Source organism: Apodemus sylvaticus, chromosome 12 (assembly GCF_947179515.1).
Source record: "Apodemus sylvaticus chromosome 12, mApoSyl1.1, whole genome shotgun sequence".
NCBI lineage: Eukaryota > Metazoa > Chordata > Mammalia > Rodentia > Muridae > Apodemus > Apodemus sylvaticus.
Genome location: NC_067483.1, coordinates 53,906,576 through 53,921,344, shown reverse-complemented (window position 1 = coordinate 53,921,344; position 14,769 = coordinate 53,906,576). Strand labels below are relative to the sequence as shown.

Sequence of the window (14,769 nt, the reverse complement as noted above, 5' to 3'; positions counted from 1 at the left end):
AAAAGAAATAGAAATTAAATCACTTTAATACTTTTTGCTTTTTACATGGTTTTGGTCATTTTTCATTCTTTTTGTTTTGTTTTTTTTTTGTTTTGTTTTTAATTTATTGATATATTTATTTACATTTCAAATGATTTCCCATTTTCTGGACCCCCAGTCCCCGAAAGTCCGATCAGTCCCCTTCCCTCCCCCTGTTTTCCCACTCAACCCTTCCCACTTCCCTGTTCTGATTTTGCTCTATACTGCTTCACTGAGTCTTTTCAGAACAAGGGGCCACTCAACCGTTCTTCTTGTAACTCATTTGATGTGTGGATTATGTTTTGGGTATTCCAGTTTTCTAGTTTAATATCCACTTATTAGTGAGTGCATACCATGATTCACCTTTTGAGTCTGGGTTACCTCACTTAGTATGATGTTCTCTAGCTCCATCCATTTGCCTAAGAATTTTTTGAATTCATTGTTTCTAATGGCTGAATAGTACTCCATTGTGTAGATATACCACATTTTTTGCATCCACTCTTCTGTTGAGGGATACCTGGGTTCTTTCCAGCATCTGGCAATTATAAATAGGGCTGCTATGAACATAGTAGAGCATGTATCCTTATTACATGGTGGGGAGTCCTCTGGGTATATGCCCAGGAGTGGTATAGCAGGATCTTCTGGAAGTGAGGTGCCCAGTTTTCAGAGGAACCGCCAGACTGATTTCCAGAGTGGTAGTACCAATTTGCAACCCCACCAGCAGTGGAGGAGTGTTCCTCTTTCTCCACACCCTCTCCAACACCTGCTATCTCCTGAATTTTTAATCTTAGCCATTCTGACTGGTGTAAGGTGAAATCTCAGGGTTGTTTTGATTTGCATTTCCCATATGCTCTAAGATCAAGAATTGGCAAATGGGACCTCATGAAATTACAAAGTTTCTGTACGGCAAAGGACACCATCAAAAGGACAAATCGGCAACCAACAAATTGGGAAAAGATCTTCACCAATCCTACATCAGATAGAGGGCTAATATCCAATATATATAAAGAACTCAAGAAGTTAGACTCCAGAAAACCAAACAACCCTATTAAAAAATGGGGTACAGAGTTAAACAAAGAGTTCTCACCTGAAGTACTTCGGATGGCGGAGAAACACCTTAAAAAAATGCTCAACTTCATTAGTCATTTTTCATTCTTATGTGCATATTATGTTATTATTGGTAGAAATAATATTCTGAAGAAATTAGAACTAAAATTAATAGAATAAAAAATACCGGGAGGATCTGAAGGGATGGGAAAGTGTTTAAGAGCATTTTATGCTCTTTCAAGGACTTGCATTCAGTTCTCAGAATCTGCATGGCAACTTAAAAAAATCTTTAATTTAAGAGTCCAGGATCTAGCACCCTGATTTTAATTCCAGGAGCATAAGGTACACATGTGGTGCATATCCATGCACATAGGAAAAATATTTGTATACCTAAAATAAGAGCACACCAATTGATTGTTCAGTACTGCATGGTCAGCCCTGAAACTTTCTTACAATTAACACTGTATGGACTGAAGTGGTTAGATTTAAGAATATATTTATATGTACATGTCATATGTGTATTAAATAATAATCAGTGAAAAAGATGTCAGGTTAAGGATTGATGGAAGGGACATGCAGGAGTATTTAATGGGAAAGGAAAAGAGAGAAATTTTGTTATTATAAAAGCAATTTTTCCTAAAAAACAAAGCAAAAGAAAAAAAACACAGTGTCTACCTTTATATGGATCCTGGGGTTAAATCAATGAGTGAGAATTGTTCATATTGCATTTTATTTTACAATCATTTATTTTTATGGAGAAAATAAGCGAATGTGTCTCATTGTGCCATTGCTGAAGTCTGTAAGCAGCATAGGAAAGTGATCTACTCCTTGTGATATTGACAGGGAGAACACATTAATCAATAGATTCCAAGTGAACCAGCTGTGTGTCATCATGCAGTGGAATGGTTTAAAAGCACAGAAAAGTTACACTTATTCTCTCCCATTTTCTCTCTAAAGAGAGGATAGTTCAAAAGAAGCTTTATTCAGCTTAACCTCCCAAATAAAAAAAAAAACAAACATATGATTCTCAAAGCTGCCAGTAAATACTATTCACAAACCATTAAATTATAATCTACTTATTTGCAGAGCTGTTATATTTTCTTTTATTTTTAATATGATTTTAAATTTATATCATAGGTATGTCATAGATTGAGTAATAAAGGCCCTTATAGGCACACATATTTGAATGCTTAATTAAGCAAAGTCACTATTTGAAAGGATTAGAAGAATTAGGAAGTATAGAGTTATTGGAGGAAATATGTGTCTCTGGGTTCAGATTCAAAATCCAATGACAAATTTACAGTCTCTCCCTGCCTATGAATCAAAATGTAACTCTCAGCTGCTGCTCCAATGTCTGCCTGCATACTTACATCAAATCCACCATGATGATAATAGACAGAACAGTGAAAACCCAAAAGATGCTCTACCATACCACAAGGAAAGGTGCTCTACTATATTCAGAGCAACGTTATTAGTAATAGCCACAAGTTGGAAACAATCCAGATGCCCCTCAACTAAAGAAAGAATACATAAAATGTGGTTCATTTACACAATGGAATACTACTCAGCTATAGAAAACAAAGACATCATGAAATTTGCAGGCAAATGGATGGAAGTAGAAAATATCCTCCTGAGTGAGGTAAGCTGGACATAAAGGGACATGCATGGTATGTACTCACTTTTAGCTGACTATTAGCCAAAAAGTTCAGAAGACCCATGATACAACTCACAGACTCTAAGAAGCTTAAGAAGCAGGAAGGTCCAAATGTGGATGACTCAAACCCACTTAGAAGGGAAACAAAATTATCATTGGCGGAAGAAAGAAGGAAGAACCTAGGTGGGAGAGGTAAGGCAATGAGTAAGGGGGAAAGAATCATGTATGGGAGAGAAAGGAGTGAAGCCCAGAGGACCAGTAGAATAAATTGAAACACACAGCAGTATGAAGTGGAAGGCAGGTTGACCTCTAGAAAATTTCAGAGACCTGAGAAGGGAGAGGCAACTGGACTCCATGGTCATGAAATTAGCCAAATGCCCAACAGTGGAGAGATGCTACCTGAAGAGATCACCTCCAGTAGATATACATGTCTCCAGTTGAGGCAGAGGACACCCATCCATCTTCAAAATTTTTGAACCAGAATCGCTCTAGTCTAAAGGATATGTAGGAACAAAACTGGAACATAGACTGAAAGGCCATCCAGAGACCGCCCTAACTTGTGATCCATCCCATGCTCACACAGCAAACCCTGTCACTGTTACAGATTCCATATTGTACTTGCAGACAGGAGCATGGCATGTCTGTCCTCTGAAAGGCTCTTCTAGCAGATGACTGAGACAAATGCAGTCACTTACAGTCAACCATAAAATTTGGGTCAAGAACCTCTCTGGATGAGTTTGGGAAAGGACTAAAGGAGTTGAGGAGGATTACACCCCTACAGGAACAACAACCTTATCAACTAATAAGGAACCCTCAGAGATCCAAGAGACTAAGCCTCCAACTGAGAAGCATACACGGGCTGGTCTTGGCCACAGGATACATGGGTAGAAGAGGACTGACTTGTCTGGGCTCAGTGTGAAAGGAAGCACTTAATGATGTGGAAACTAGATCCCCTAGGGAAAAGAGATGCTGGGGGTGGAGGGAAGTGGGGAGGTGAGTGGGAGACGAACCTCTCAGAGGCTAAGGAGGTTGCATGGAAGATGGGATGATGAACTCAGGGAGGGGACTATATATATCCTGAGTGAAGCTGGGAGTGGGGATAAAAGGGTATAAAAAGAACCAACAGTTGTTTTTATTTTTGTTTTCTTGTTTGTTTTTTTCAATTCTTGAAAGGCACACTAAGCAGAGAAGTAGCTGCACTTTTCTACTACTAGTCTGATTGACTGAATAAATCATTTAATTCTGAAAATATCAACCAGATATATTTAAAATTACTCTACATATACGATGGAGTAATTTTATAAAACAATAAATATTTTTATTTAGGCATATTCTTTATTTACACTTCAAATGTTGTCCCCTTTCCTGGTTCCACCTCCCCCGAAAATCCCATAATCCATCTCCCCTTCCCCAGTCAACCCACCCCTGCTTCTCTGTTCTGGTATTCCTCTGCACTATAGTATAAAGTCTTTCCAGGATCAAGGGCCTCTCCCCATTTGGTGACCAACAAGATAATCCTTTGCTGCTGATTTGTCCCAGTGTACTCTTTGGTTGATGGTGTTGTCCCTAGGAGTTCTGGAAGTACTTGTTGACTTATATTGTTTTTCCCCTTATGTTGCTGCAAAGCCCTTTAGCTCCCTTGGTCTTTTATATCATCTATTGGGGACCCTGTGCTCAGTTCAAAGACTGGCTGAGAGTTTCTCCCTCTGTATTTGTCATTCACTAGCAAAACCTCCCAGGTGACAGCTATATCCGGCTCCTGTCAGCAAGCACTTGTGGGCATTCACGATAGTGTCTGGGTTTTGCAACTGTATATGGGATGGATTCCTAAGTGAGGTAGTATCTGGATTTTCTTTCCTTCAGACTCTGCTCCACACTTTGTCTCTGTATCTCCTTCTGTGGGTATTTTGTTCCTCCTTCTAAGAAGTACTAGACTATCCATACTTTGCTCTTCTTCCTTCTTAGGCATCATTTGATATGTGAATTGTGTCTTGGGTATTCCAAGCTTCTAGGCAATAAATATTTTCATAAAACACTTTTTAACTGTTGAGAACTTGAAACCAGGAATCAATTTTAATAATATTTTAAATTACTGCCTCTCTAATTAAATCAATCCCTTCAATTTTAAGGCTGTCACTTTTTCTTCTTTGTTATTTTATTTTCCATAAGCATTATACAGATATGCTCCTATTCCTCAATTTGCTACATATTATACTATATGAGATGAATAACAAAGCAGTCATGATATTTATTCCGTAGCTGGAAATCATTACATCCAAATAGTGTAATCTTTCCAGAGATAGATTTTTTAAATTGAAGAACTATATGAGAAATTTAAACAGTGGTGGGGTTTTTATACCATTGTCTAATATAACAGCCCGTAGCATTACAGCATTGAACAATATGGAAGCAATAAAAGCAAAACACACAGGGAAAATGATACATATAGAACTAGGTTTTTGTATAGTTGATTTTCTCTAAAGGAAGATAATTCAATCAACAGCTTTATTGATCATAAAATGTACTATTAAAGGCTTCAAAGAGAGTATCCAGAGTTTATATCTAAGTTGAAAGCATGAGGGGCTAAAAAACTCTTGGGAAAACAATCTTTTGTATATTTTCTAAAACAATTATAATACTGTTACCCTTTGAAGTTAATGTTTGCTCATAAACAGATATTTATTCTACAGATTTCTTATATATTTCCCTATAAAATATTTTAATTTATTTAATTATATCTTTCTTAAATCTTGTTTTCTTCATTTATTGATTGATTGATACATTCATTCATTCATTTTGTATCCTGATCTCAGATCGCTCTCTCCTTCCAATCTCCCCTTCTTATGCTCCCTCTATACATCCCCACTCCCCTACTCCTATGAGCACCTCCTGGGTACCAGCCAGACCTAACACATCAAATCTTTGCAGGGCTAGTTACATTCTCTATTTCTGAGGCAGCACAGTCAGGGGAATATGATCCACAGGTAGGCAGCAGAGTCAGAGACAGACCCAACTCTAGTTGCAGGGGAACCCAAATGAAGACCAAGCTGAACATCTGCTACGTGTGTGCAGATGCCTAGGTCCATCCAGCCCATATAAACCTTTTGGCTGGTGGTTGAGTCTCTGTGAGCACCCAAGGATACAGGTTAATTGACTCTGTTGGTCTTCTTGTGGAGTCCCTATCCCCTCAGGGTACCTGAATCCTTCCCCCAACTCTTCCACAAGACTCCCAGAGCTCCACCTAAAGTTTAACTGTGGGTCTCTGCTTCTGATTTGGTCAGCTTCTGAGTGGAGTCTCTCAGTTATGCTAGGCTCCTGCCTACAGGCATAACAGCATATCATTAAGATAATAGTGTTAGTCTTGGCCATGGTATTGGTCTCAAGTTGGGCCAGTCACTGTTTGGCCATTTTCTTAGTCTCTATTCCAACTTTCTCTTGTAGTACAAGAGAGTACAGTCTCAGTACATACTGAAGGTAGGGCAAATTTAAGTTAAAGAATTTGGGGGTAGGTTGGTATTCTTATCTCTCCATTGTGGGTTCCTGACTGGCTAAAGGTGGGCATTTCAGGGTTAATATTTCCCAATGCTAGGAGTCTCAACATGAGTCACCACCATAGACTACCCAGAGCCTCCCCAACACCTGGTCACTGGATTAGGGAAAGGCCAGTAGTGAAGGCCAAGAGAGTGAACGGAAACTGGTGGCAGGAGAAGATGAGGTAGGTGGGTGCTGAGTGACATCTCTAGGACATGCTTGTGCTGATAGTTAATTATTCTGAGTATTTTAGAAAGGACAAGAGAGAAAATGGGACATATAAGTACAGAGAACATTTAAGTTTCATTTTGAATCTCATCTTTTCTTAAAAACAGAATATAATAGTTTCATGCTTTATCAGGTAAGACATGTGAAACAAATGGAGAGAAAAATGAGACAGGGCTAGTTCAATTACAACAGCTACAATTTACATTTCGCCTGGTATTCTTCAGAGTTCATTGTCTAAATAAAGACAGTTCAAATGTTTAAACTATATAGGAATTTTGCTTACCTGTGATCAATTACTAACTTTATCCTATGGAGAGTATGAAAGAGTCTATAAGGATACACTTAGAGAAAAAAATCATTGTAATAGAAAAGGCAATTACCTTCAGATTCAAGTGATATTCCATGATCAGAAAATTGGGATATTGATTTCAGTTCAAGGAATTTAAGAGAAATGTGAAGATGAATTCATAAGAATGACTAATTCACATAACTGAAGCACATACAGTTGTGAGAGAAAAAGTAGTCATCAGGAACTACTCCAACTTTGAACTGAATTTTGAATCATAAAGTTGTATCACTTCTTGCCTACTGTCTTCTTGTTGTTTAAAATACCAACATAGTTTTAGAAATTTGATATTTTTTATGATACCATACAATTTTTAAGATATTTTTTCCATATAGTGCAACAATGACACAGACATGGGGACCCTGTCATTGAGTCTTAAGTTGACTTAAACAGTAAGAATATTCATCCCAGCAACCACAGGTGGTTCACAACCATCCATAATGAGATCCAAAGCCTTCTGATGTGTCTGAAGACAGCTACAGTGTACTTACATAAGAATATTCTAGAAATGCTTCTTCCTCTTACCTATAAATATAGATTGTCTTTTGATTGTTTTCGTTTTCTTTAATTATTATCATCAGTATATTACTGGTTTCATGACAGATTTTTTGTTATATCATTAGGTAAATTTATCCTTAAATAATTTTAGACTTTTGTGTGTATGTTAAATTGTATTGATTTATTTTTCAGTCACAATCTTCTTTATAATAGGCAAATTTACATAGATATTAGATGATACAATTTCATTTAATCAATTCACTGGTGTTAATAAGAGACTATTTCAAATATTTTGAGTAAGATAAAGTATGTACATATGTAAATATTAAAGTCACTATATAAATAGTGACATATAACAGTGCCATTAGAACAGTCCACCCCAAATGTAGTTTAATCACATGAAGATTTTAAGCACCATTTATAAACCACTGGTTTTACTATCAGCAGTAGCAACAGCAACCAAAGCAAAAACAATAAAAGAAAACCAAAACACAAAGCAAAATGTATGATTCATATTATAAAAGTAATGAAAAAATTAAGTAAAGAAAATCAACAATAATTTGAACCACATGTTAACAATTTTATCTATGGGAACCACATGTGCTTCTGTTTGCCCTACATGTAAACCTTATTTTATATATAGAAATTATTCTAGCTATTCTGCTCTGCTACTAGAGGAGTAAGAAAGCGTTACATATTCCATAAATTATTCAACTTCTTAAAAGTAGAAGCTAGAATAACAATGTTACTTTCACATTTCAGATATTATTATATTTTTAATTATTGATATTACAAAACAGAGATTACACAAAATCATGATCGTGGTATTTTTATCATTTTACTCAGATATACGTAAATAAAAAGTATAATGTAAAAAATGTAAATGCCACACATATTGAAACTGAAGCATATGCTGCATTAAAAGGTATCACCAGACATTTGAATAAGTCTCAATATGATGTCTATATAGGTGTTGTTCTTTCACTAACTATAAAACAAATACAAAAATCATAGAAGTTAATAGTAGTTTAAAGGGAAGGCAGATGGATCATGACACAGATTTGTTGTCTCTGTCTTGTTTTTGTTTAATCATCACCAAGGGAGGAGGGAATGGGGGACTGCATGTGTGTCCGCGAGCTTGTTCTTTGTGCCTGCCACCTACCTCCATTCTGCTGTGTAGTGTCACCACATGACATAATAGACTGACATCCTCTTAACTATGAGAGGGATCTACCCCTTCCCGCTCTACCCACGCTTTATATATGTACCCTTTGCCAGAACCCTGACTCTCATTAATTAAAAATCTTGGTAAAGTTCATCCACTTTAGATTATTTTTCCTTTCATTCAGGGTTAGAACTCCAGTTTCCTCTATAATCGTCATTAAGTTTTATATTTTTCAGAAAACTATGCAGTGTAGGACTCCTGGTATAACTCCATTTAGTTATTTAATGAACAAAGAGTTTAACGAAAGCCAACCTTATAGCAGAAACTATTATAAACACGGAGAAAAAAGATGACAAACTGTTTTTTTAAAATATTCACAAAAGTGTTCAACAAGGAAACCAAGGATTTTTAAATCAGTATAAATTTTATGAACAAAGGGAAATGATAATAAGATTGTACAGAAAAGTAGGGTTTGCTGTGTTCTCAGTTGACACTGACACTGTGTGTCTTACTTAGTTGCTGAGACACATTTAAGCAGTAAATTAAAAGGCACTGCAATTAAAACTACATTAAGAAGAGTCACATGCGATATTTGAGGTGAAATCCAGCGCTTGATCTGCAATTTGGGATTTATAAACCACAGCAAGATTCTATTTTATGGTGGATGGCAACTTTGTAACTCCCACTCAAACAGGAAGCATATTGTTTCACGTTTTGGAAAATACTGCATGAAGAATGAACCACAGAAGACTTCTATGATAAATTTTTGAGGCTTTCATCTATGTGATGATTTGCTCTAGGTATCACACCTGCACAGTGAAGACAGGGTTTCTTAGAGGATATATTCTGAAATAAGTAACTGCCTGAATTTCTGACAGACTGTTTTTAGAGGCTAAGGACAGCAACAAAAACAACAAAAACAAAGACTCATCCTATAAAGCTAAGAAGCAGTCTTCTACATCATTGACGATATCAGCACAGTCATCTTTTGTGAATTCATGGAGAAAAGGACATATCTTTTCCCTTAGTTTCTTTATCCAAATTGTACAACCAGTCTCATAGTAGATCCAGAAATACCAATTTCTAAAACATACATTTTTGTAATATTAAAAACATGTGGAAAACACACATATAATTGAAAACCAATTTTATGGAAAATGTCAGTTTGTTTATTAATTATTATCTCCTTAAAAATCCTTCCACGTCCATTCAAACTGCTAAATCTTTATTACATTGCTAAGCTCATCTTTATGCTTAATAATAGGTTTCTTAATCTCACTAAGAAATAAGTGAATGTCTTAATTTTTAAGATTATTCTTTTTTTTCTCCTTCTTAAGACCACAGGTCAAATATAGAGTGTTATGGGACATATGGGGAGGGGGGATCTGCAAAGGGGAAATCATTCGGAATGTAAACAAAGAATATAGAAAATAAAAATATTAAAAAGAAAGGAAAAAAAGACAAAAAAAATGGCAAAAAAAAGAAAGAAATTGAGCACTTACTCCAGGAAATCATTTCTTTTCTCTGTTACCAGAAGTGATGCCCCTCACCTGCATTGAAGCTGTTTATTTTTAAAACATAATTTGCCATATCAATTTGAATGATGGATTGTCACATTTATACATATATTTTATGTCTATTGGATCTCTAAGCAGTTTGTAGGAAGATAGCATGTAATTCCCTCATCATTCTAGTGAGTGTGTTATAGAAGGTATTACCTGATCACTTCATCAACGTTTTTGATAATGGAGAGCATCCACAGTAGTGATATGGATTAAGTGCTCCTCTGCAATGAATATACAGTTTTATTTACAGGCAAGCACAAGCACAGATAGTTTCAAAGTCTCCTACCTCCCAGAGTAGCCGAGAGCAAGAAATGAGTCCCATATTTCTTGATAAGATTTTCTGTGATTTGCTGAAGAGAAGGTCGTCGTCCCAAAAGCCTTATATTGCGGAAGAATTCAGGGGCAAGAGGCAGAGGAGAGCCAAGGAAATTTCTTCTCTCAATTGCAAGATTATTTACCTTCCAACGGCCAAACTCCCTGAAAAGCAAATTTATTTTTATTTACAACTGCACATTTTTAAGTGTTTTCATTCAAAAAGTTCTCTTGGTAGTTTAATTGGGTCAGTCATTCTAATGACTGCAGCTTTTAATAATGTACCAGGTCATAAAAGTAGAAGAGGTTACATCTGTAATTCACTTAACTAGAATTCGTACTTAGACCTAACTCACAGTAATAGCAATATGGTACTGAAACTGAATACCCTCTACTGACATATTTTCCCAAGGACATGCAGATTCATAAGCACTACTTCCCTTTGCAGAAAATGAATGTAGTTATTAAAGAAGAAACAAGAAAAATGAAAAGTAGGATAACTGATTTGCAAATATTAGTTAAATAATTATCTTAATCATTCCCAAGATATTTTTCCAATTCATTTTTTAATATAAGATCTTAAAATTTGAGGGATATCAGAATTGCAAGGTTTATTTTTGTCATCAAAATAACTGTATTGCTGATTATTTCATTCTTTATAAAATCCATTTTTCTAATTAAATAATTTTTTAATATGCCTAACTTGATAGATGAGTTTGACAAATGCCAGAAATGTATACATTAAAATATGGACATATATATATCTTCAGTTAAATCATCACTAAGATAGAGGAAAATCCTATGGTGAATTAGATAAGGTGGTATTAATAATCCAGATTATTCTTAAATAGGGAGGCTGTGGATTATATATGTATATATATATATATATATATATATATATATATATATATATTTCTTGCAAAAATTTCCACAGTATGTCAGACTAAAATCCATAATAAAAGATATATCTAAAGAATAACCATATGACCATTCTTCCTTTGTTTGAGGAACTTACTATCTAGTGGAGTTAAACAATAAATGTAACATATAAAGAGACAGATTTACACTGAACAATAGTTAAACAACATGTTCCAAGGACTAAATTGCATATGTCTACTAACAACCAATGATATGGTGGGGCTGTCCTATTTTTTAATTAATTGCAATGGAAAGACACTCTGGAAAGGCAGTATGTAAAGCAATACTCAAAGGAGATAGGGCTGCTCAACAAAGAGAAGTAGGGCAAGGCTTTACACAGATTAATGAGAGACAATATAGATACTTCTAGGACAAAGGGGTCAGACCCTGGCATTCCCAACTGCACATATTTTGCAAATGTGGCAAACCCTGGGAGTTTGAAAATACCTAATTTTGGAAAACTAATTTTAAGGTCAGATTCACTAAGGACTATGGAAAAGGCATTGTCCCTAACGTAAATTAACTTACTCCATCCTTCCTTGAGGAAATCTTAACTAACTTCCCTATGAGAACATTTAAACGGTTTTAAACACTTTTGACTCAAAGTGAGCTCTTAAACTCAGCAGCTGTTAACGACACTTGAAATTCTGCTCCAGAGTTACTGGTTAATGACTTGTTAGATGGAAATGACTTATACACTTTAAAATAAATAAATTTAGTATTGTATATTGATTATATGCACAGGCATGTGGCTTCATTATATAACTTGTACATATGTGACTAACATCTTTATCTTCATTTACTCTTTTGGGTCCAGTCTGTCCTACTTGCCTTTGTCTTCTCAAATACTCCACCTTTACATTCATACTTCATTTTTACTTTAACACTTAATTCTGCATATATTTCCTTTAATATGGTTCATTTTCCTGTGATTAACATTACTCTGCTCTTTCTTGCTAATAATATAAAAGGATAATTTTGCTGTTTAAGGAATTACAGTGTGAAGAAAACTGCTATCTATAAAATTTGGTATATTCTCTTTAAAATCCATTCTCAAAATCTATTCAATATGCAGTACTTTATTAAACACACAGTCTTTAACAATTGGATTTATTTTAATATTCAACACACATACATACACACCCACACACCTTCACACACATGTCTTTTTACCTAAGCTTCAGTTGTGTCAATATTCTTACAAAATTTTCTTGTAAAAATGTGCCTCAATATTTTTATATTACACACATATAGTGCAGTAGAATGTGAAGAAATGTACAGTTAAATGCTTCAAAGTAAGATAATATTAAATAAAATATTTATCTTGTTCAATATGTCAACAAGATGTAGATAATATAGATTTTTAAATGCAGATGTTTTTAAATGTAGTCAAACATAAGAATGAAAAGAGCACATGGTAGCCCATGACCATGTCTAATAGTTATGTTTGCATTATAATCTAGAGTATTATATTTAACTTAAGCAAAGTGCCTATCTAGTCTCAGGGGCTGGAGGAATATACTGAGATATAATCTACATATAGATTATATATGTATACAATCTGAGAAGTTACTAGTTAAACAATGATATGGACATTCTTTAAAGCATACCTTTATAACAATTGTTTACCAACTAAAAACTTGTAGGCTTGTATTTAGCAATAAAAAATTAAATCCTGTTTTTTTTTGTGACAGATTGAACTTGAGATTATAAAATTAGGTAGACTATATCAGGCATAGAAAGGCTATAAGCCCATGATTTCACTCATGCAAGATATTTTTTTAGTTGATCACATATAAATTAAGAAAAGAATTCCACACAAAAAAGCTTCAGAAGGGAAGCCTTGGGAGATATTGGACAATAGCTACTGCTGAGAGAAATAGTATATGACTACTTAATGGAAGATAGAATTTGAAAAGCTACAAAAAGAATTTTTAAACAATGAATATTTAAGGATTTTAAAATGTATATACTAGAACTCGGCCTCCCACCAGTCAGGAGAGGTGCATCCATCTCGGTTCCGTACTCCAGGGATCGGACAGACTGAGGTACACAAACATAACCCGAGGCCAACACCGCGGTGGTCTGAGCCCGACGGGCGTTGGCCTGCACCCAGGCCCTGGGTGGGTCGGGGGGCCATCAGGGTGCCAACCCAGCCAGGAGATTTTTTGCCCAGGCCTGCGAGTGCGCCGCCGCCATTTTGCCTGCAGGACTACAGAGAGCTCAGGCAGGCAGACCTGTAACAGGCATAGCCTAAGGCTAACAAAGCGGGGGTCCAGGCCCCAAAAGGCACAGGACTGACCCCAAGAACTGGGCGGCTTGGTGGGCCATCTGTGAGTCAACCCGCCCAGGTGATTGTTAGCAAAGCAGACTCTCCCGGCGCTTTCAGGGAGCGCGGGCGCGCATGCCTGCCATCCTAGTCACCTGGCAGACCCAATTAACAGTCATAGCCCTAGGGGAACTTTGCTCGGACCTTGGCCTCCCAGGCTTTTGCCTGGACTCAGGGACTGGGCGGCCAGGCTAACCTTGTGTGCAACAGCCCGGTTGGCGGATCGGCTGCCCAGCAGAGTGAGCGGAACACAGGGGAGGTCACAGTAGCATACACCGTCGGCACTCCCTGGGGGTGCACACAGGTCCATCTGGTCCACAGACACAATCTGGGGCAAGGCCTCAGGCAGAAGCCCTTAGCTCTACTCTCTCCGCTTCCGGATCCAGATCAGTCTGGGCGGCAGCATTACATCTCCAAGTCCTGCAAGTGGCTAGCTGGGCTTCCAGGCAGCCAGCTGGGAGAAGTCAGTGTGCTCCAGTGAATCCAGCGGGCCCCAGCAGGAGCCTTCAGGTGCCTGCTTTGGGATCTGAACAGCCTGGGCAGCAGCACACTGTCTACAAGCAGTGCAGGAGGTAAGCTGTGCACCAGAGGCCAACTGGGAAGGGGCAGCTTGCACTGGTGAGTCCAGCACTGAGAAGATAAACTAACACCAGTGAGAACTAGATGGCAAAAGGCAAACGCAGGAACGTCACTAACAGAAATCAAGGCAATATGGCAACATCTGAACCCAATTCTCCTCTACCAACATGTCCTGGATACCCCATCACACCAGTAAAACAAGATTTGGATTTAAAATCACTGGTCATGATGCTGGTACAGGAACACATGAAGGACATACATAAAGAAATTCAGGAGAAAATGGATCAAAAGTTAGAAGCCCTTGCAAGAGAAACACAAAAATCATTGAAAGAAATCCAGGAGAATACAAAAGCCAACAAGGAGGAAATGCAAAAAACACTTAAAGAAATACAGGAGAACTTTGGTCAACAGGCTGAGGTCATGAAAGACGAAACACAAAAAGCTCTTAAAGAAATACAGGAGAACTTTGGTCAACAGGCTGAGGTCATGAAAGACGAAACACAAAAATCTCTTAAAGAATTACAGGAAAACACAAACATGCAAGTGAAGGAGCTAAGCAAAACCATCCAGGATCTAAAA

General features: G+C 36.8%; 1 protein-coding gene across 2 annotated transcripts in view; it reads right to left on the bottom strand.

Annotated features, from left to right (window-relative positions):
* The window catches only part of Brinp3 (BMP/retinoic acid inducible neural specific 3), a 381,590-nt gene that overhangs the window by 205,062 nt on the left and 161,759 nt on the right, over positions 1–14,769 (bottom strand). The window contains exon 2 of one of the 2 annotated variants that reach the window (XM_052200491.1): positions 10,339–10,529. The exons of the other annotated variant lie outside the window; for it this stretch is intronic. Within the exon in view, the coding sequence (XP_052056451.1) occupies positions 10,339–10,529 (191 nt within the window). The remainder of the gene's footprint in view (positions 1–10,338; positions 10,530–14,769) is intronic. 2 annotated transcript variants of the gene reach the window in all.